Below are 18,156 nucleotides of genomic sequence, written 5' to 3'. Positions count from 1 at the left end.
GTGCTCCTACGCACAGCTTTCATAACCCATGGCGCGACCACGCTGACACTTCGGAACCTGTGACCGCCACAGCAGCACTGGCCGGTGCGCAGCGTCGCCGTTCTCTACGCGCCCTCTCCTTCCCTCTCCACTCACCGCGCATGCGCACCGCACCGTGGCTTCAGACAGACCACGCCGCGATTCTTGCGTTCCGAGGATTCTAATGCTCACGCGTTAAAAATTTGTTATATGCGGTTGCATTCGCTTCTTCAGCCGTGACTCAATCGACGCCGTTTACGATGGTGAGCTAAACCAATCGAGAACCTCGCGAACGCGAATATCGCCAACCCAATTCGAGAATATGTCGGCCGTCGTCCACGCGTTTTTATTCGCTGTGTTACGGTCCTGATTCCTTTATGTATAGGTCCTGATCCCCTTAAAACGTGTCCCTGATATCTCAGCAGCAAGCCAGCCAGCGCGCGGTCCGACTCTGTCCATGCGTAGTCGGGTGCGGTTGGGCAATTTCGTTGGAACAAACCGTTCCACATGTCCGTTTCTTCGAATTGCCGGGCGTCCCCCCCCCCCCTCCTTTGCAATACATGAGTTTGACGGGATGCGAGCATCAGCTCGAATTATGTATCTGGAAATTTGAATTAAGAGATTTCGAATTAACGGGACTGCACTGGTACCTGGGTTTTGTCAAAAACGTGTCCTCGTCTGGTGACGCTTTGTTATCCAGGTAACCAGGTCAAAATCGAGCACGCGTCTCGTCCACTTCCTCGCCATATTTGTCCTTGCCTGCGTTTTTCTTTTCCCTTGTAAATTTATCTAGTAGACTTTGAACAGGCACCAAGCACTGGCAGCACTACGTTAAGATCTTATTCCAGAATACACTACATGACCGTTATTCTCAGATTTTTCAGGGTTCCTCTACCAAGAAAAGGTCCAAAGACGAAAATATGCAGCAAGTGCCAGACTACAAAGTTCTAGTGCACGACAGCCAATACATCTATAATGCCTACCAAGAGCACAAAACCAAAAAAAGCATAAAACCAGATCACTGAGAAGCACGCAACTTGTCGAAGAAAGCGGCAGTTTGTGAGTTAACAACAGTACGATTTCACAAGGTGATAAAGAATTTGCAGTGACAACACGGACTTGCAGTACAATGAATTTATTGATATTTTCATTGATGACATTACACATGATTGATGCATAACTTGGACATGTTAAGGCTTTATGGAAAGATAAAGTTTCCCTTTGATTGTCTGCTTTATGGGGTTTAGCTTTTTTAAGATTTGTGCAATGGTATTGACAAGCTTGTCGCTTGTCAAGCCCGTTTTTTTAGACTTGAACTTTTGCAAAAGCTCTGTTGTTGTCATTGGCTTGCGTAGTAGGTACCGTCTCACAGAGTCCTCGGTGATTCCTTCGGTGCTGCCAGACCAACTAAAGGGAAAATTTTAGTCCAGATGATTACTCCACACTTAGTGCTCTTACAAGTTTCAAGAATCGCAGTTTACATTTTAAAAAATTTAGGTGTGTAGTGACATCTTCGTCGAAGACACACAGACAAGGTCAAAGGTGACATTGAGTAGCATACGTTAAGAACTACTGCTCTATTGGACTACAGGTGCAAACTGCAGAGGAACCATGACCTACTAGACTATAACGACCATGTCGTAGGTACCCCTTCCCAGCACCGCATTTGGAGGCTGGCGGTGGCGCTACTTGTCGGCCCGGTTATTGCTTCCTCAATGTCTACAATACTTTGTAGTTCAGCTTGCCTTAGTATTTTTGTACAAGTGGTGGATGTCTCACGGGAGATGCTTCTTTCTAGAGTTGATTATCATCATCATTCTACGCGTTTTCATAGGAGCTGTTGCTGTTGTCTGCTACGGTAGTCGTACGTCCGCTTCTGCGCGTTCAAAATTCAAATTTCCTTTGTCCAATCAAAATGTAGATCTCGCGGGCCGATGAGTAGCCCCCCCTGGTGGATCGTGCGGACGGGCTTCTCATGGGGCTTGCCGTTTATGACATGGTCGTTATAATCTAGTGGGTCGTGAGAGGAACCGTATTGTAATGCACATTTCGGTGAGGACATACGTATTAGAGGTAGCGGGAGCCGCGGCCTCGTGTCGCATCCTCTTCGGACTGTTACTTGGTGAGCTCTCCTTTGCCTTTCGTTTTTGTGACTTACTGGAACCTGGAAAAAGAATACATAGTTGACACCATACGTTAGGGCATTTTTCACTTTCAGATTTCATTCTTGGTCACACTGTAGATACGACATACAGTAAAACCTCGTTAACTCAGATCGCACAGGATCCACGAAAATGTCCTAATTATCCGAATGTCCAAATATCGAACGGACAACAAAATACCATTAATAAGGTTCCTTTCTTTTGAAAAGAACTGGGTAAAAGTCGTTTGCTTTCGAGAGCATAATTGTGTCGTTAAAACAGGTTTCCTTATTGCATTGCTGTGATGTGCTCAACTGCACTCAAGCATTGCCAGCTCCAATGGCAGGTACACAGCTGTCCGAAGACGCTTTCCTTTGCCGTAACTTCTCAACCTTCGACGCCCCCTGAGGATCTGAGACCTGTTCTCGTCCTTAGAGTTTGTTACTACACTGCTGAATCGAGACATCCATATTCCTAACCTTTGCCGGACTTACTAGCTCGACCACGCTCGACACACGCACTCTGAACACGTAGGAACACATACGTACAACACGAGAATCTCGAGAGAACCAGCAAGCCTGCATTTTAGTGTCTTCGGATAGCCATTTGCACACAAACACGCCTTTACACCATCTCTCTGCACGGCGCCGAACAGTAGTCCCCTGTATGTAGGCTTACCCGCTCTGCTCAGGCTGTGCTGAAGGAGCACGGAGTTTTGAACAAAAACATGAAGCAGAAAAGAAAAAAAAAGTGAACTTTGTTGGACATGCAAAGAATGTTTGCATGTCCAGCAAAGCTGCTGGACATGCAAAGAGTGCTTACTTATCGAATTACAGTAAACCCTAGTTAACTCGAATTCGCTTATCTCGAAATATCGGTTATCTCGAATTTTTTTGGTGTCCCGATCCTTGTCCCAATGCTTCCTATGTATTTGGGCCCTTTTAGGTCGAAGCTTTTTTTGCCCGAGTACGGATACAGTTGAACCTCTCAATAACGAACGTCGATTTAACGAAATCCTCTGTTTAACGAAAAATTTCCGTTGCACGAACGCATCCCTATAGACGCCAATGTATTTTTGCATTCGATTTAACGAAATACATTCGTTTGTTCACCTCTATTTAACGAAATCTCTGGGCTCTTCTGCGCGTGTCTTTCCCCTTCACCACGAAGAAAAGGAGGAGAAACCTTCCCTCTCTGTTGTCCTTACGCGAGTTTTCATTGGTTACTTCGGTTGTCACGTGCTGTAGGCAGGTAGAGCGTGCCGACATGTGCGTCTCCGCCGCCGGTAATCGTTTCGCCGACGCTGTTTCGAAACCGGCGCGAGAGTCTCTTCGCACCTGTTTTCGGACAAGAAAACACGCATTGCTGACATCTCGCGAAGTCTAATTTGCTTGTGTTGATGAAGACGACAGTACGTTGCGGTTTTGTGCCTTTTCATTACTTGTTTTTGTTCGCGCCGCTGATGCTGACGGTGGTAAAATGGTCATGATGCCGCTGCCGTTCAGGGTTCCATCGGCGCAGACGTCTACGTGACATGTACCCGTTTCTCGTTCTTTTCGGCGGTGTACGGTTGTTCTTTCCGGACGTCATGAGTGCAAGTGAACCAACCAAGAAACTTCGATACGCGATCGCGTAGGAGAAAGCAGTCGAGGTCATCCGGAGTTACGAAGGTTATGAATGCTCAGAACGATATTGTGCACAAATTACGCGTTACCTAGCGTTATGTAATGAATAAAGCTTGATATTTTGTGCCCTTCTTACCTTAGTACCTGTTTTATGACAAATGACGTTTCGCGGTACGCGCGGCGCTGGTAGTGCGGCGGCCATCTTTGTTTAACTTGGCGTGTTCCATTTAACGAATATCTCGATTTAACGAAACAAAGAGCCAGCATTTACAAATTCGTTATATAGAGGTTCAACTGTATCTCGAAATTCCATCACCGGTAGGTCACCGTACCTACGGCTGATAACGTGCATTGTTCGGTCCCCCAGGCTAGGTCAAGGTCAAAGTGCTGTGAATAAGCAGCACAGTAAATCTTCATGAGCGTTGTCATTGTGTACTACCATTTATGAATTGCAAGTGCGGTTTTCGAGGTCGGGATCTCAAAATGTTGTGTGTTCAAAGGGGTTCTGTTGCGTCCTGACCTTTGAGATCGTCTTATGTTTGAAAGCATTCCGATAACAAAAGCAGTATTATTGTTTCCAAGGAAGAACAGTTGCAATGTGAATAAGACTTTCAAAAGATGAGTTTGTGAACATTCATGCTTGAAGATCCCTGTTGTGTGGCCTTTTTTCTGCATCTTTGTGTTCCCCAAGCTCAGGGTCCCTCTAGTAAGAACGGTTGTGTATAGTGGAAAACCATGACAAGCTTACTTTTATTTTTCTTGTCATCACCCGATGGCTTTGCTCGACCGCTGGAATCTTTGTCGGAGCCCTTGCTGCCTTTTGGCTTCTGGAAGGACATTATCAGGTATAAATGTTATTGTTGTTCTTATTAGCACTTGTTCATTATTACACTGCCTCCATTTAAGAGATATTCTTCCTGCTCACAAAGCAGAAACTTTACCTGCATGAACATTGCAGACTGAAATTTAGAGTCATCAAAATCGGAGTCTGACGACTCTGAGGTTGACTCTCCTGAGGAGTTGGCCTGGGACGCAGGTTTTGCCGAGGCTAAAGAAAGCAGACGATGAAAGACCATTCTGGGGTGCTCATCAGGACATGAGGGAACAGGATTATGCAAACTACCACAAGGATTTAGAGAAACACTTTGTGTGGCCGTAGGCAACAGCCTACTAAATGCATTGAGCTTTGCATTGACAAGACAAGCCATTGCCAAGTCAAGACAATGCAATGACAAGAAAAGCCAATCAGAGTTGTTGGAGACCACTGCTCTCCTGTGTCCTGGAAATACATGCTGTGCTGTAACAGAGTAGAGCGGTCTTACGGTCCTTCTTGTCCCCTTTGCCCTTGGGTTTCGCTTCAGGTGCTGCTTTGTTTGCTCCCCCTTCTTCCTCACTTCCTTTTTCTTCCTCTTTTTCTCCTTCCTCTTCCTCGTCGGACTGGTCAATACGCCGTAAGGCATCTTCATCTTCCACCCCTTTCAACTCCCGGTTTGCTTTTTCATCTTCGGGCTCACCTTCCGAGCTGCAATTGGAAGAGGCATCAGTAAAACTCACAATAATGGAGAGTTTGCTCTCTCCATTGCAAGTTTACGTGGTTAATTTTTTTGTGATGCAGAGTTTGGTCACTACAATTTTTGTGTTGATTCTCATCGCATAAATGCACCGTCGTACGCCACCGGTAGTTTGTATGGTAAGAAGGGAACGTGGCACGTACGTAAATGTGGGGCTGCTTTTTCTGCACACACCCTGTGAGAATTCACAAGAACAAATGACGCCTTCGAAAGGGCAATCTTACCTACTGGCTGACATGTAGTCGACCTCTCTATCATCGAAATCACCCTCGTCGCTTTCTTCCATTGCCTCATCGTCAGACTTGCTCTTCTTTTTTTTCTTAGTCACCTTCTTCTTCTTCTTCTTAGCATCATCCACATCTTCCTTATCAGCGTCACCATCTTCATCTTCAAAATCTGAATCACTCATCCAATCATCCATATCTGAAATTTTCTAAAAAAAACGTCTCAGGGTGACTATTACGCATGGCACAAACAACATGAACACAGCAACAGTCAGTAAGCAGTAAAGTACTAAAAAAATGCAGTGAGGTTGTTTCCTTGTGAAATATAATGGGCGAAACAGAATGACGAAAGATTACTCCATAATTGGAAGTGAGTTACTTTGAGTCACTGACTGGAGGTGAAGCCCTCATCCTCTGACTTCTGGTTCGATTCCTGTCAACCATTGCACCGGGCTAGCTACTTTTGTCTCATCAACAGACAAAGCCTCGCCCCGATATTTCAACGATTCAACATTCCGACTCCCGTCAGTTTGGGTGGGAAACGTGACTGCTTACAAAGTCTTTCTTTTCTTTCTTTGGCTTCTTCTCTTGGGCGTTCTCTTGGCCCAGATTCTCCTCTTTAGCCATTTTCTTGCGGACCATAATGGAGAAGTGGTTCATAACCTTGTCTCGTCTGCAAACAAACGGAAAGTCAGACAGCGTAGTGTGTTTTCCAATACGTACTTTTCAAACTCCTCTTCTGCTTCCTCGGCCGTTAGTGCCTTAAACCGTCCGATGGGGTTGAAATTGTACCACTCTTCAATAGGAAACGCTTCAAACACTCCGTCAGGTGCCTTGCAGAATACGTAGTACGAAGTGTTGTCGCTCACGCCACCTTCGCGGATTCCTTTGAACCTGAGCAGGTTCAGGTACGTATATTCACGTACGCAACCCCACAGAAAGATGACTCACTTCTTTCCAGTTTTCCCGCCGACCCTGATAAGCCAAGGCTGGTCGTCAGGGTTGTACTTCTTGGTGACAACTCCATACTTCTTTCGTCGGGCCTCTTCCTTCTGTTCTCTGCCAAACTCACTTCCAGCCCCGAACTTGGGTAACTCCTCCTCTGCCTTGAATTCTCTCATGTTGTTCTCTCTTTCCATTCGTACCTGTTTTGAGAAACTGATCCTTTCAGAACACCCAGGCTGACAGATTACCATCTCTTTGCAACATTCTGGCGAATATGATACGCTTCGAAAGCGTATCGTATCTACGAACCCCTCTCCCGGACTCTCCACAAGACTTAAGAGACCCTTTTGTACTCCATTGATGGTGCATGCACTAAGCTTGTTTCTGTTAATGGGAACACGTATGAAGTTGTTTCATGAGATCGAAACACGTAGAACGTCACCTGAGTCCATTTTGATATGTCTTGATTGTGGGCAGCGTTGAACCGCATGACATTGTACCGCTTCCTTGATGCCCTGCGGGATGAATCGACAGTTGACAGCACATCATACACGTACAACGCATGGCAGTATGTCACATCACATATAAAGGGAACACTGGATTTAAAAAGTCATGGGGAAACGTTGCGGCTTTGGGTAGGTGCTTACTTGGGTATCCGAACGACGAACTCTTGGCCCTGGCTACCTGTCTGGCAGGAAGCAAATCGCACAAAATATGAATTAGCAAAACAAGCGTTTCTCACATCGCCATCTTAAGTCACAGTTAGAGACCGGTGTATGGCGCTAATACAAGAGGTTTTCCATACCGAATGCGATACAGCTTGTGGTGCCGCCATTGAGAGCCTTTGGCTTGACACGAATTGTTGTGGACTGTGATTGGATTTTTATTTGGATTTAACGTGAAGATATTGGTGCTCATTCTGTGGGCTCAGTTTCGTACTTTCGATTTCTGTGCCATTCTCTATGCGTAATCCGAAATAATAGTGTCCCTATTCATTTATGTTTATGTGCCGGCCTTATGCAGAAAATCGCACACTGCTGTGACCTTGCGAAACCTACAACAGCGCAGTAGGTAACGCTTGACATCACTTCCGGGACACTTTTTATGTTTTTTAAGTAGTTTGTGTTTTTTTTTCTTCTCTTTCTTGTGTTTCCTTCTTCATGGGTGAGGTGGATTAAAACGCATACAACCTCAAACGGTGTATTAGGATATTCACTGGTTAGATATAGATATTCATAGGATACTTATTATGACCTGTTACCGCGGTTACTGCCGAATGCTGCCGAAGGGCCGAAGCTCCCGAAGTGTCCTTCACTTCCGGTCGACTCGGCGGCATGCGAAAGGCGGTCATCCCACAGCTGGTTTAAAAGTGTTGCGATTTCGCGTCGCTGTACTAACGTAGTAACCTATATTGTAGCTATGTTGTAGCTGTTCTGTTGATGGTCTCAAATGCCGAAGAGGGGGAATCCCTTTTTGGATGACGTCCCCTTGCAGAGCAAGCTCTACGTAACAGCGAAAACTGTAAATAAATGTAGCGAAGAACGGATGTCAACGGTTTACGGTAACGTACCAACGAAGAACACCAAATGCTCTACTTTTGTTGCAGTATTGCGCAACTGAGATTTATTTGTTGCAGCAAGGACAATGGAACTGCTCTTCTCCGCTTCGGGCAAGGCCGATGACAGGGCTTCAGGTGCGTGCCATTATTTTTTCTAGTGCAGGCCATGCTGCTGTCCTTGTTACCGAAGTTATCTGTTTTGCCTGCAGACCCACCCAAAACACTCCAAAGTTTTTGCACCGCTCGTCATACCAACTTTTATACAATTTTTATATAATTTTTATATTTTTTAATATGATGTATATTATTTGACTCCCATATATATCTTGCTTGTTGCCAAACTATTGTAAATTACTTAAATGTACCTTGTGCCAACATACCTGCCTTACCAACCATCCTTGTCTCTCTTGCCATCGATATGGCTTTAGGCCCTGCTCTTAATGGGGTCCAGAATGCATCCGACAAGACTTCAGAGCAGTTCAGAAAAGGTGAATCAAACCGTTTGAACATTTTACATGTTAGTTCTCTTCACAAAATCAATGCGTTGCTGGAAAATGATATTCTATAAGCGACCAGGTGACATCGGCTGTTCCTCTGATCTCTGTGTTGAGGCGATTGCTGCGTATCGTATTGATGTGAATCAACACGATCAAACAATTTAGCAGTCGACGAAAAAAAAAAAAAAAAAACATCTCGAGATGACTGTGTTGCATACCAAGAATATAGTGCAATCACAAAAAGAAAAGTTGGATATGTGACTTAAGTAGAGCAGACTTTTAATGGAATAAGATCACAAATATCGTGGTATCGAGGAAAACTTGTTGTTGTCGATGAAAGATGAAAGTCACAGTTGAGCCCATTTTGAATTATAATTGCTGATATTGCATAATGAAATAACTTTGCAGGAAAGGATTGCCCATCATGTAGCGGCAGGTCTGCAGTGGCAGCGTGTGCATTCTGCGAACGTGCAGTGTGCAAGGAGTGTGTACGCCTGTGCTGCTCATGTGGAAATGGCTTCTGTCCCCTATGTTCCCTCCTCAGGTTGGTCCTCTTTTCCCTCATCTCTTTCTGTGTTTGCATTTTAGCAATTGCATTTCAGGTACGGCCAACAGCATGTACAAGCCGTATGCCTGTCTTGCAATGTGCCCGCATAGCACGATGTTTTGTACAATAAAATATTATTTCACTTTTGCTCAAGTTTCACGGCTAAAGTTTTGCAGCATTGGCCACACAACCCAACTTATTCCTGCGGGAAAATTAATACGCGATACACTGCTATCCAGGGCCGCTGCAGTTCGTGATGTTGCCAGAAGTTCGAAAATTGGGATCGTCTATCGCAAAGTCTTGACATAGAATGTACGTTTTTTTTTTCGATCATTTACGATGTCATACGTTTTATGTGGCTGACACCTAAGAAATATTAAGTAACATTTTGGCATTACAGCTTGGGTTAAATCATTATATTCCTATAATTAACTTACTCTAATTACTCATTTAACTTCATTACTAGAGCAAAATTAACCCAATTCAATTATATGTCGCCAAACTAAATTCTACATCCAAAACCTCTCTGACCTCTTCAAAGGAACTGTGGAAAATCTCATCCCATGCACCTGAATGGCCACTGAAAAGTTGTGAGGGTGTTGCATTCATTTCACGCCAACAATGTTGACGGATAATCGTTTTTCTTAAAAAAGAATTAACAATCTGCAGCATGTGCCATAGCGAAAAAGATGACATTTGACTTCAGATGCACTGATGTGGGCTCTTGTTTTTGCGATTGCGGGAAATTAACCATTGGTGTGGCAGGAGCACAAATGCACTCGCATTATAAGACGCATTATATAGAAACCCTTGTGTATTTAGGCTTTGTTTTGTTCCAAACCGGAGACAAAAATCGGGCTTTACGTTAGGCACCTTGCGCAGTGGTACAGATCCATACCTAGGGAAGCGCAACTAACGATGGGACAACAACAGAATGACACAAAGGTTTACTGACAAAAGACAGGTGTTTTCTGTACAGACAGAAACACTATTACTTCATCACTCATTGCTAGGCAATCCATACAGACATACGAGTTTCCCATTTGCTGGATCAGGAATGATTCATGTATACCTACATTTCGGATAAGATTGTGCCCAAGTAAAAGAATTGAGAGAGAGAGGTATATGAATCATTCCGTATGAAATATTACAGCCAAGGGGAAACTCTTGCTACAGCATGGCTTCCCTAGCCTTGAGTGATAAGGAAATAGTGTTTCTGTCTGTATAAAAACCGGCTGTCTTTTGTCAGTAAACCTTTGTTGAAGGTATGCTGGTAGTATCTGCGTGTGTCGTTCTGTCATCGTCCCATCGTTAGTTGTGTTTCCCTTAGTACGGCACGTTACTTGCTGCCCGCAGCGTACCTAGAGAGAACGGCGCCCATGGCAAGCAGAGAAGTTGTGCCCCTGTCAAAGCACCTGACACCCCTTTATAAGATAAATGTTATGATATGACCAGAGCCTGAAGTTTTCGGGAAATATTTATCTCTAAATTCGGGGGTAAAAATCGGGTAAATGTGTAAAAATGTGTGTATGTATGTAAAAAATGTGCTTGAAATTCATACAAATTCGGATGGAAAAACTTTCCAAAAAAATGTCCAAGCTTTGTGCCATCAAGGTCAGGGTACAACAGCCAAAGCGGAAAGTTCTCTCTGTACGTATTTTTTGCAGGCAACACAACAAAGTCGGCATAGACTACTGTCCAGAACATGGAGGTTTACCGTAGTTGTAATGAAACATGTCTAGGACAATTGCTGCTCTTGTTGAATTACAGAGTGTTGTTAACTACAATACTCTCGAAATGCACCCTCAACAGCTTTTGTACGTGCAGTCTCAGTACTCTGTCACGATTTCGCAACGAATCGCAAGCTTTAAAGGGACACTAAAGTGCTAAAATTTCTCCTCGCCAAGTGAAATTGCGCAAACTGCGGTTTCTCTTTATCACTTGTGTTAACCGTACTTGACTCATTTTCAACATTCACTGATTTACACAAGCATGCACATTAGGCTAATCCCACAAGAACAAACTCTCGTGTAAATGCAAAAGTATGGTATGAGTATTTATGTACTTAGAAGGTACCCAGAAGGACTGGGTGAATTATGTCGAGTAGCTGTCCCACTGCAAGGGAATTACTATGCTTCGCGAGTGTTGCGACGAAAGTTCCAGTAGTCTCAATGTCTACATTGTAGTAGAGAACGAGTAGCCTCGAGTCTTGTCACCACAATTTAATTACTGATTACTTTCACAGCCATCAGTGCAAGAAAAAGTTACATTAATGAACAACGAGGACCTTGTAATATATCCTGCTCATGCACATAACAACTCGAAGCGGTGTTGTACAACGCCGTGCTTCTTCTCATAATAGAAACTGCTTTTACTCTCTCCTCTGGAAGGGGTCCCAGTCAAGGGGCGTAAACGTGGACTACTCACTGGAAGGAAGCTGTACTGTAAACAGACATAACAAGTACATTCCATCCAAGTATTATTAGAAAGCATTTGCGCGGTAGTATCCTCTCTCTCTGCCGAATCCAATCAATTTTTTCCGGCCAGCTGTTCTGCGCGACAGATTAACAACTCTAATCGAGCATGCTCCAATTCATTTTATTACGATCAGGTTTACACAAGTCAATACCTACCACAGCCGACAAGAGACGAGACGCACATGGAAACCTTTCTAACACTCCGTTGTCTAAAGACAGACGAGAAAACGGCAGTCGAGAAACTATCGGGCAACAACGACGGTGAACTGACGGCGGGAAATAGAGTGGAATGTGGGCCCCCGTGATTGTGCCGGGCTATAACAAGGCAAGCTGTGACACACAATCGAGCCTCCTCTACGTGTAAATAATCTTACGATGCTTTCCCGGATCAAAAGGATGACTAGAAGTGCGTTACTGCACTTTTTTGTTTGTTTGTTTTTTTCCAAGGTAGTATATATATGTACACATTTATACAGAAAGCGCAACGGTTTTGCCTAGCACTGGCAGCCTGCATTGGGGGGCGCCGGGTTGTCCGTCAGCCGGGTGCCCTTTGACGCCCCCACCAGGGCCGGGTCCGAGTCCAGGCTCTCGGACATCTTGTCGCAGATTATGTCCACCAGGCGCTCGAAGACCGCCTTCACCTTGACGTTCTCCTTGGCGGAGGTCTCGAAGAACTCTAGGCCCAGCTGGTCGGCCAGCTGCTTGCCCCTCTCCGTGCTGACGACGCGTTCGTCTTCCATGTCGCACTTGTTCCCTACGAGGATCACCTGGGCATTGTCCCAGGAGTAGGTCTTGATCTGAGTCACCCTGCATGGTAAGGCCTCCTTGTAACGAGCTCGGTAGTGTTAGACGCTCCCGTTTTCGGGCTTTAAAGTAGCACAGAAGTCATTTTTAACACTCAGTTTTCTTCCTATAAAACTGTTAAGTAGGCCAGTAAGATGCACCATGCGAAGTAATTTACACCACAGAGTCATAATTATCGCAGAAATTGAATTTAAAATATGCCGCAAAAAGTGACCGTGCGCAACAGTGGTGAAGAGCAGTACCAGCCTGTGATATGCCTGGAACCTCGCGCTGACGCTATAAAGAGAACACTCGCTGATTGGCCTAGAGAAATGTTGTCTGCTACTCCGCTGTCGTCTGCTAATCGGCTGTTCGAGGTTCTGATAAAGCCTTTCTCCTTGCTCGGTAATGCGTCGGCCGCTCCTTCTATCCCCAATTCTCCGGGAAAACTGGCGAAACAGGTTTACGGCGGCCAAGGGACAAGGCGCTGACCCCCACTGACCGGCAAACCAGAACGAGTCTCCTTATGCCGTCATCGGTGACGTGCCATCATACTTCCTCATCCTCGTTATAGCTGGAGTGGCGAGTTAAGGGTGAAGGCGCGGAGCTATGTTTATATGAGTTTTTTTCTGGGAAACAAATTGCACACATCAAAACCTTTCGCGCAATTCTGTATAATGACACACACACTTTCATCAGATGTCTTAATCTGAAATTTTTTTGGATGGCCCTCTGTACTCCTTTAAAGGAGCGCAGGAAGTGCTTCGGTCACAACTTTTTTTCTTTCTCTTTTTTTTTTCAAATTAAGCCGGGAACCCGACTGCTAAAACACACCGTGCGAAGCGATTCACTCGACAGATGCACACATATCGTGAAATTCGATTTTGAAAATCGTGACCTCGCACAACGGTGGCAATGCCGCCAGAGTCACTTCGGTCATCATGGTTTGATTGTTTGGAGAAGTGTCGTCTGCTACGCAGAAAGAGAAAACTGGGAGCAGAAACAAAAAAGAAAGTGTGAAAAGCGCCGACCCCGACTGGAGCACAGTGTCTGCTGTAACCACGATGGCATCACAATCCACCTCCTCCTCGTTTCGGCTTGCAGAGTGAGTCGAGCGGGAACGCGTGCGTTGATGTTCGGGGGCGTTTCATTCTATGAAAAATACTGTGTACAGAGAATTTTTTGTGTTAGTTGTCACGTGTTGCCACCGTCCTCGGCCAGGTTTGAACCGGTAGGGGTAAAAATTGGGTCGTACGTTAGGAGCTGTAAGATGGGGTAAAACCTGGTGTTATCGTGCAAAAGAGAGTTTCAGTTAGAGAAGGAAAAAATGTGAGGAATAATGCACGAGATGGCAAGAGGCAATGCGGAGTGTCACGTATGTAGTGTTCAACCGTTACAGCATGAGTGGCTGAGTTTGCGCTTCAGCGAGTCGTGTTCTCTGCTCCTTCTGGGTTTTTACTCGAAGTGACGGTGATGACAAATCCGGTGGTAAAACCCGGGTTTTACTGGGGTTTGTCATCACCATGAGGCTCTAAGCAGGGATTTTCATGAGCACACCCTAAGTATCTTACAACCCCTACACCCCACCATTGGTGTGGCCTGTGTGTGTTTGGGGGGGGGGGATTCGGGGGTCCCAACTCCCCTCCCCCAAATCGTAGCTTTAGTAGTGCATTAGGGAGAGGGAAATGAAGGGAAACCCTCCTCCTCATGTAATATCCCCACAGCCCCCTCCAAAAAATAATTTTCTTGCTACGCCGCTGCACCTCAAAATCCCTCCCCCAAAAAGAACTATAGCTGCTGAAATGCCCAAAAAGCCAGCAGATTTGAGGGTCAGAACCCCCCCCCCCCCCCCCCAATGGAATTCCAACCGCCCCCTGTCCTTGAGATGAAGACCCCATGCAAACCCCTGGCTCTAAGTACTGTTTTCAATATCTACTTGTGATCATGCATTTCTCTACTATTGTACAAGTAGCAAAGCCAGAAAAATAACATGGGAGGGGTTCTATAGGAACCTTACATGGGGAGGAAGATTTCACTCCATTTTCCCTTTCCCACATGCACTACTATGTAAGAGTTTGGCCACTCCACTGTATTGTACTCCTGACTTTCCCATCAAAAGTCATGATGATGATGGCCATTAGGTGCATAACCTAACGGAACGTCCTTAATGTTTTCCATTAAATTCCGTTCCATTAAACGTTACAAAGGATAGCTTTCGTATAAATAGTTGGTCACAAATGTTTCAAACAGAAGCCAGTGATTATTATTTACTTACCAGTCTTGAACACTATTGAAGGATTCTTCATTGGTAACGTCATACATCAGGATGAATCCCATAGCACCGCGGTAGTAGGCCGTCGTGATGGTGCGGTAGCGCTCCTGTCCCGCAGTATCCTTTTGAAACAAGCAAGCTGTACGGCACTTTCCTCCATCACACACTGTCTGCACTCACCCAAATTTGCAACTTGACTCTTTTGTCGTGCCTAAAAACCGTTTTAACTTTAAAATCAATTCCAACGGTGCTCACAAATGCAGACGTGAACGAGTCGTCTGCATAGCGAAACAGGAATGAAGTTTTTCCGACGCTGCTGTTTCCTATAATTAAAATCTTAAACATATAGTCGAAGTTTTGATCCGTTGCATCCTTCTGCCACTTCTGGTCCTGGCCGCTGGTCATCTGAAAGCAAAATTCGTTAAGTCCAACAGTGTCCGATCATGAAAGTGGGTCACGGCGGCTCCGGTACTCGCGCATCGTAAAATCGGCACACTACGAAAACATGCAGTACATGGCTTCACCTCCCAACACCGCGGCTATGAGGAGAAGCCGCAATTACGGGGAAAGGAGAGTTCGCGTTTTTAGCGTGCCCTCCAATCGGATCTGTGGGAAGCGGTTATCCTTGTGGCTTACGGCAATAGGAATATAGTACGCATTACCCTGAACAAGTGGGCTGCAGGTGGCTCGAGTACACTTAGCAAAAATGGTGGAATGATGGCGTCCACGGATGGCGGCGGAAGGAGGCTTTTTGTGTGTATTGCAACTGACGCCACCTCTCGCCGCGCTTCCACACATTGCGGGCGCTGCTGTCATGCGCTGCGTTTTTGCGATAACGTTGCTGTATTTTCGCCGCTCGGCCACAACGAAAAACTCTATACACTGAGTGTGAATTTGCCTTGGAATGTTCGAGCGTGTTTCTTTCTTTCGTTTTTTCTTTTTTTTTTTTTCTTAATTTTTTTTTACTGTATTTGGTCCGAACCCTGCTTTGAATAAAAGGGCAGTTTTTATTTCTCACACGAACGACTTCTTTCGAACTCTACGTGGTCCAGGCATTGCGCTGTGTCGCCCATCTGTGTCAACGAGATGTTTCTCCTTCACCTCTCTCTTTTTCCCTCTCTCGTGACGATAACCCTGCGGCGGTCGTCCAATAGGGAGGCGACTAGCTCAAAAGCAGACGATGTCGAAGCAGACAGCACTTTCAGCAGATGAAACCAAGTTTTGCGTGTTTCTAAGGTGAAGCGCGTCGATAACTTTTTGTGTGCGTGCGTGTCCTGTGTTGGGGGATGTTATCCGTGTTGTAACTACAGGATCCTAAGTCATGTACCGCGATAATTGCTCAGATGCGTCGGGTCGCGCTTTCGTACGCTGCGGAGCTCCGATGTGATTATACTCACATGACCACGTGATCGAACAGTTAGGAGCAATATCCGGTAGCCGTGTGTGGTTGCACGCTTCTTGCTTCTTATCAGCGAGTTCGCTGCTGCTTCTGCGAACTGCTCCCCCCCCCCCCTCTCTGTTGACCCAATTACAAAGCATCCCTTAGAACAGAATCCACGTATGATGACAGGGGTAGGTATATCCACCGCACCTCGTCCAACCTCCCCTGTGACGATGCGGGAGAGGAAGATGAGGATGAGCATTTGCCAAAATGTAGAGCCACAGTACGAAAACGGGTGACCTGTCAGCCTCTGCATACCGATATGCCACCTATAAGTCTTATAAATGGCTATAAGTCTTATAAATCAAATCAATACACCACTTAGAAAGGTCATTCTCCTTCTGAGAAATGAGGTTTCATCAACTCAGAAAACTAGCATTGTCCACCAAGCATGTCTTGCCTTCACAGAACTAAATGGGCAGAATCACGTAAACTTTCAGTGTTGGTCAGAAATCAAAATGGTGAACATGGTGTTCAGTGTAGAACAAGCAACTTGACGTTATTTTGACCAAATGAGTCTTGGAAATGGATACCGCGCTCCTGTGACTGTACGTACATGTGCCACATCTCAACATGCAGGTCGACAACAGCGAGGTTGATAATTATTTGCTTGAGCAAAATAGCTTTTAAAAAATAAAAATACCAGTGACCTTATTTAAGATGTACTTAGCTTATGCTTTTTTGGACCACTCTGTTTCTTCAGTAACGTCTGTGCAACCAGACGATGCGGAGTTATATGGGAAAGTGTTTTTTTTTTCTTTCTTTTTTTAAGTGTATAGTTTTTTCTGTACACAACCCTTTTTAGTCACATCAAGTAACTAGTTGGACAATCGACAGTATTGCCCACCTTGGTTTTCTGAAGACACCACTGTTTCACAACATCTCATGGTATGTCAATGAACGATAAGTTTTTATGGCAAATTTTTGTAATATTGTATAAGCTAATTACTTGCAATCACTTGACATGGTTATGTAAGATGCTATTTTTGTGGTATAGTGTCAGAAGCACATAGAGGAGTGCAGCTTCAAAGAAAATTGTGGTGAATTCGAGAACTGTTGGCTTCAGTGCACAATCATCCATGTTCAAATACAAAGGCTTGTTGCTACTGTTGTCACTGGAGCACAGCTGTTTTGCCATCATTTGGGCCTGTCAGTTTTGCTTTGTAGTGTCAGATGTGTTGGAACGTAAGTATGACGAGTTTCATGAGTATACCGTCATGTTCAATAAAATTTTCTGAAAAAATGTTCAATGTAGGGTGATTTAAGTTCGTGCTTTACTTCATAAAACTTTGTCCATAAAAAGAGTACATAACAAAATTTGACAATTGTTAACAAACCAGCGCTTGCGAACTCAACTGATACAATACAATTTAATTTTTGCAACATATAATGTTCACAATATCCTCCCTCTCTTTGTTGAACCTCCGTCTGCAGTCTTTTGCGCACCAAAGCATTAATACACTTCTGCAATATATACAACACAACGTTTACTACGTTCCGTCAAACTGAGAACATTTTGACGATTTATGTATGCGTAAAAAGAAATAATATTGATTTAAAAAAAAAACGTGGGAAAGGCCACGCAATACCTCGTGAACACATTAGCGTAAAATAATCACGAAGCAACTGATCTCGAGTCAAGGAACTAAAAAATGTAACAATTGGAGCAATTCGTGTAATTACGGGAAAATTCAAATTTCGTACGGATCTGGTGCCGTGTAAAGGTTCTCGTAAACAGCCATTTATTGAACGAACCTAACCGAGCGATTTTTGAAACGGTATTATTCTGTACGCATCCTATAACCACATAAATGGGGTTCTCGTGCGCGAACTGCACCGGGTGGCTGGACACGTCGCTTTCGAACGCACGAGCAACCGCTGCGGGTCCGCGAACCCTGCTATTCCGCCACACTGCTCACTCTCGAGTAAGAGGAAAATTCGAAGTACTCACTCTGCTTAGATCTCTTTAAAATGTGCCGATTGTTTATCCGCTATTTCGCCCGTACTTGTCGACCAGCACCTCGCGGAAAGTACGCTTCCGGTCGTCGTCATCAATA

General features: G+C 44.9%; 3 protein-coding genes across 4 annotated transcripts; 1 reads left to right on the top strand and 2 right to left on the bottom strand.

Moving 5' to 3' along the window:
- Positions 1-1,136: 1,136 nt before the first annotated feature.
- LOC135391000 (general transcription factor IIF subunit 1-like) lies at positions 1,137-7,388 on the bottom strand. The gene is made up of 12 exons (XM_064621051.1): positions 7,330-7,388; positions 7,172-7,212; positions 6,967-7,039; positions 6,531-6,724; positions 6,303-6,473; positions 6,135-6,252; positions 5,580-5,788; positions 5,107-5,306; positions 4,726-4,832; positions 4,533-4,611; positions 2,083-2,182; positions 1,137-1,425 (listed from the first exon to the last, which is right to left on the bottom strand). The coding sequence occupies exons 1-12, from the start codon at positions 7,357-7,359 to the stop codon at positions 1,209-1,211; spliced, it is 1,539 nt and encodes a 512-aa protein (XP_064477121.1). The 5' UTR covers positions 7,360-7,388; the 3' UTR covers positions 1,137-1,208.
- A 420-nt stretch (positions 7,389-7,808) lies between these two features.
- Positions 7,809-9,274, top strand: LOC135392697 (apoptosis regulatory protein Siva-like). Its single transcript, XM_064623423.1, has 5 exons — positions 7,809-8,085; positions 8,161-8,217; positions 8,511-8,570; positions 8,988-9,123; positions 9,182-9,274. The coding sequence occupies exons 1-5, from the start codon at positions 7,974-7,976 to the stop codon at positions 9,234-9,236; spliced, it is 420 nt and encodes a 139-aa protein (XP_064479493.1). The 5' UTR covers positions 7,809-7,973; the 3' UTR covers positions 9,237-9,274.
- A 2,431-nt stretch (positions 9,275-11,705) lies between these two features.
- LOC135390999 (ras-related protein Rab-3) lies at positions 11,706-18,154 on the bottom strand. Of its 2 annotated transcripts, none has more exons than XM_064621049.1 (4): positions 18,051-18,154; positions 14,839-15,063; positions 14,662-14,780; positions 11,706-12,410 (listed from the first exon to the last, which is right to left on the bottom strand). In XM_064621049.1, the coding sequence occupies exons 2-4, from the start codon at positions 15,061-15,063 to the stop codon at positions 12,098-12,100; spliced, it is 657 nt and encodes a 218-aa protein (XP_064477119.1). In that variant the 5' UTR covers positions 18,051-18,154; the 3' UTR covers positions 11,706-12,097. The 2 variants fall into 2 exon arrangements, with proteins under 2 accessions (XP_064477119.1, XP_064477120.1); XM_064621050.1 differs by lacking the exon at positions 18,051-18,154 and adding an exon at positions 15,321-15,424.
- Positions 18,155-18,156: the final 2 nt, after the last annotated feature.

This window comes from Ornithodoros turicata, chromosome 4, assembly GCF_037126465.1.
Source record: "Ornithodoros turicata isolate Travis chromosome 4, ASM3712646v1, whole genome shotgun sequence".
In the NCBI taxonomy this organism is placed as follows: domain Eukaryota; kingdom Metazoa; phylum Arthropoda; class Arachnida; order Ixodida; family Argasidae; genus Ornithodoros; species Ornithodoros turicata.
This window is presented reverse-complemented; position numbering and strand designations above follow the sequence as displayed.

Excerpts from the sequence above, each read along its gene's own strand:
- LOC135391000 (XM_064621051.1), bottom strand. The coding sequence starts at position 7,359 with ATGGCGGCACCACAAGCTGTATCGCATTCG. Across the intron at positions 5,789-6,134 it reads AGAAAGAAAAGAAAGACTTT|AAAATTTCAGATATGGATGA; the intron begins GTAAGCAGTCAC and ends CGTTTTTTTTAG. Across the intron at positions 5,307-5,579 it reads GACTACATGTCAGCCAGTAG|CTCGGAAGGTGAGCCCGAAG; the intron begins GTAAGATTGCCC and ends TTCCAATTGCAG.
- LOC135392697 (XM_064623423.1), top strand. The coding sequence starts at position 7,974 with ATGCCGAAGAGGGGGAATCCCTTTTTGGATGACGTCCCCTTGCAGAGC. Across the intron at positions 8,086-8,160 it reads ACGGATGTCAACGGTTTACG|CAAGGACAATGGAACTGCTC; the intron begins GTAACGTACCAA and ends TATTTGTTGCAG. Across the intron at positions 9,124-9,181 it reads CCCCTATGTTCCCTCCTCAG|GTACGGCCAACAGCATGTAC; the intron begins GTTGGTCCTCTT and ends ATTGCATTTCAG.
- LOC135390999 (XM_064621049.1), bottom strand. The coding sequence starts at position 15,063 with ATGACCAGCGGCCAGGACCAGAAGTGGCAGAAGGATGCAACGGATCAA. Across the intron at positions 14,781-14,838 it reads GAGTCAAGTTGCAAATTTGG|GATACTGCGGGACAGGAGCG; the intron begins GTGAGTGCAGAC and ends TTGTTTCAAAAG. Across the intron at positions 12,411-14,661 it reads TTCAATAGTGTTCAAGACTG|GGTGACTCAGATCAAGACCT; the intron begins GTAAGTAAATAA and ends CTTACCATGCAG.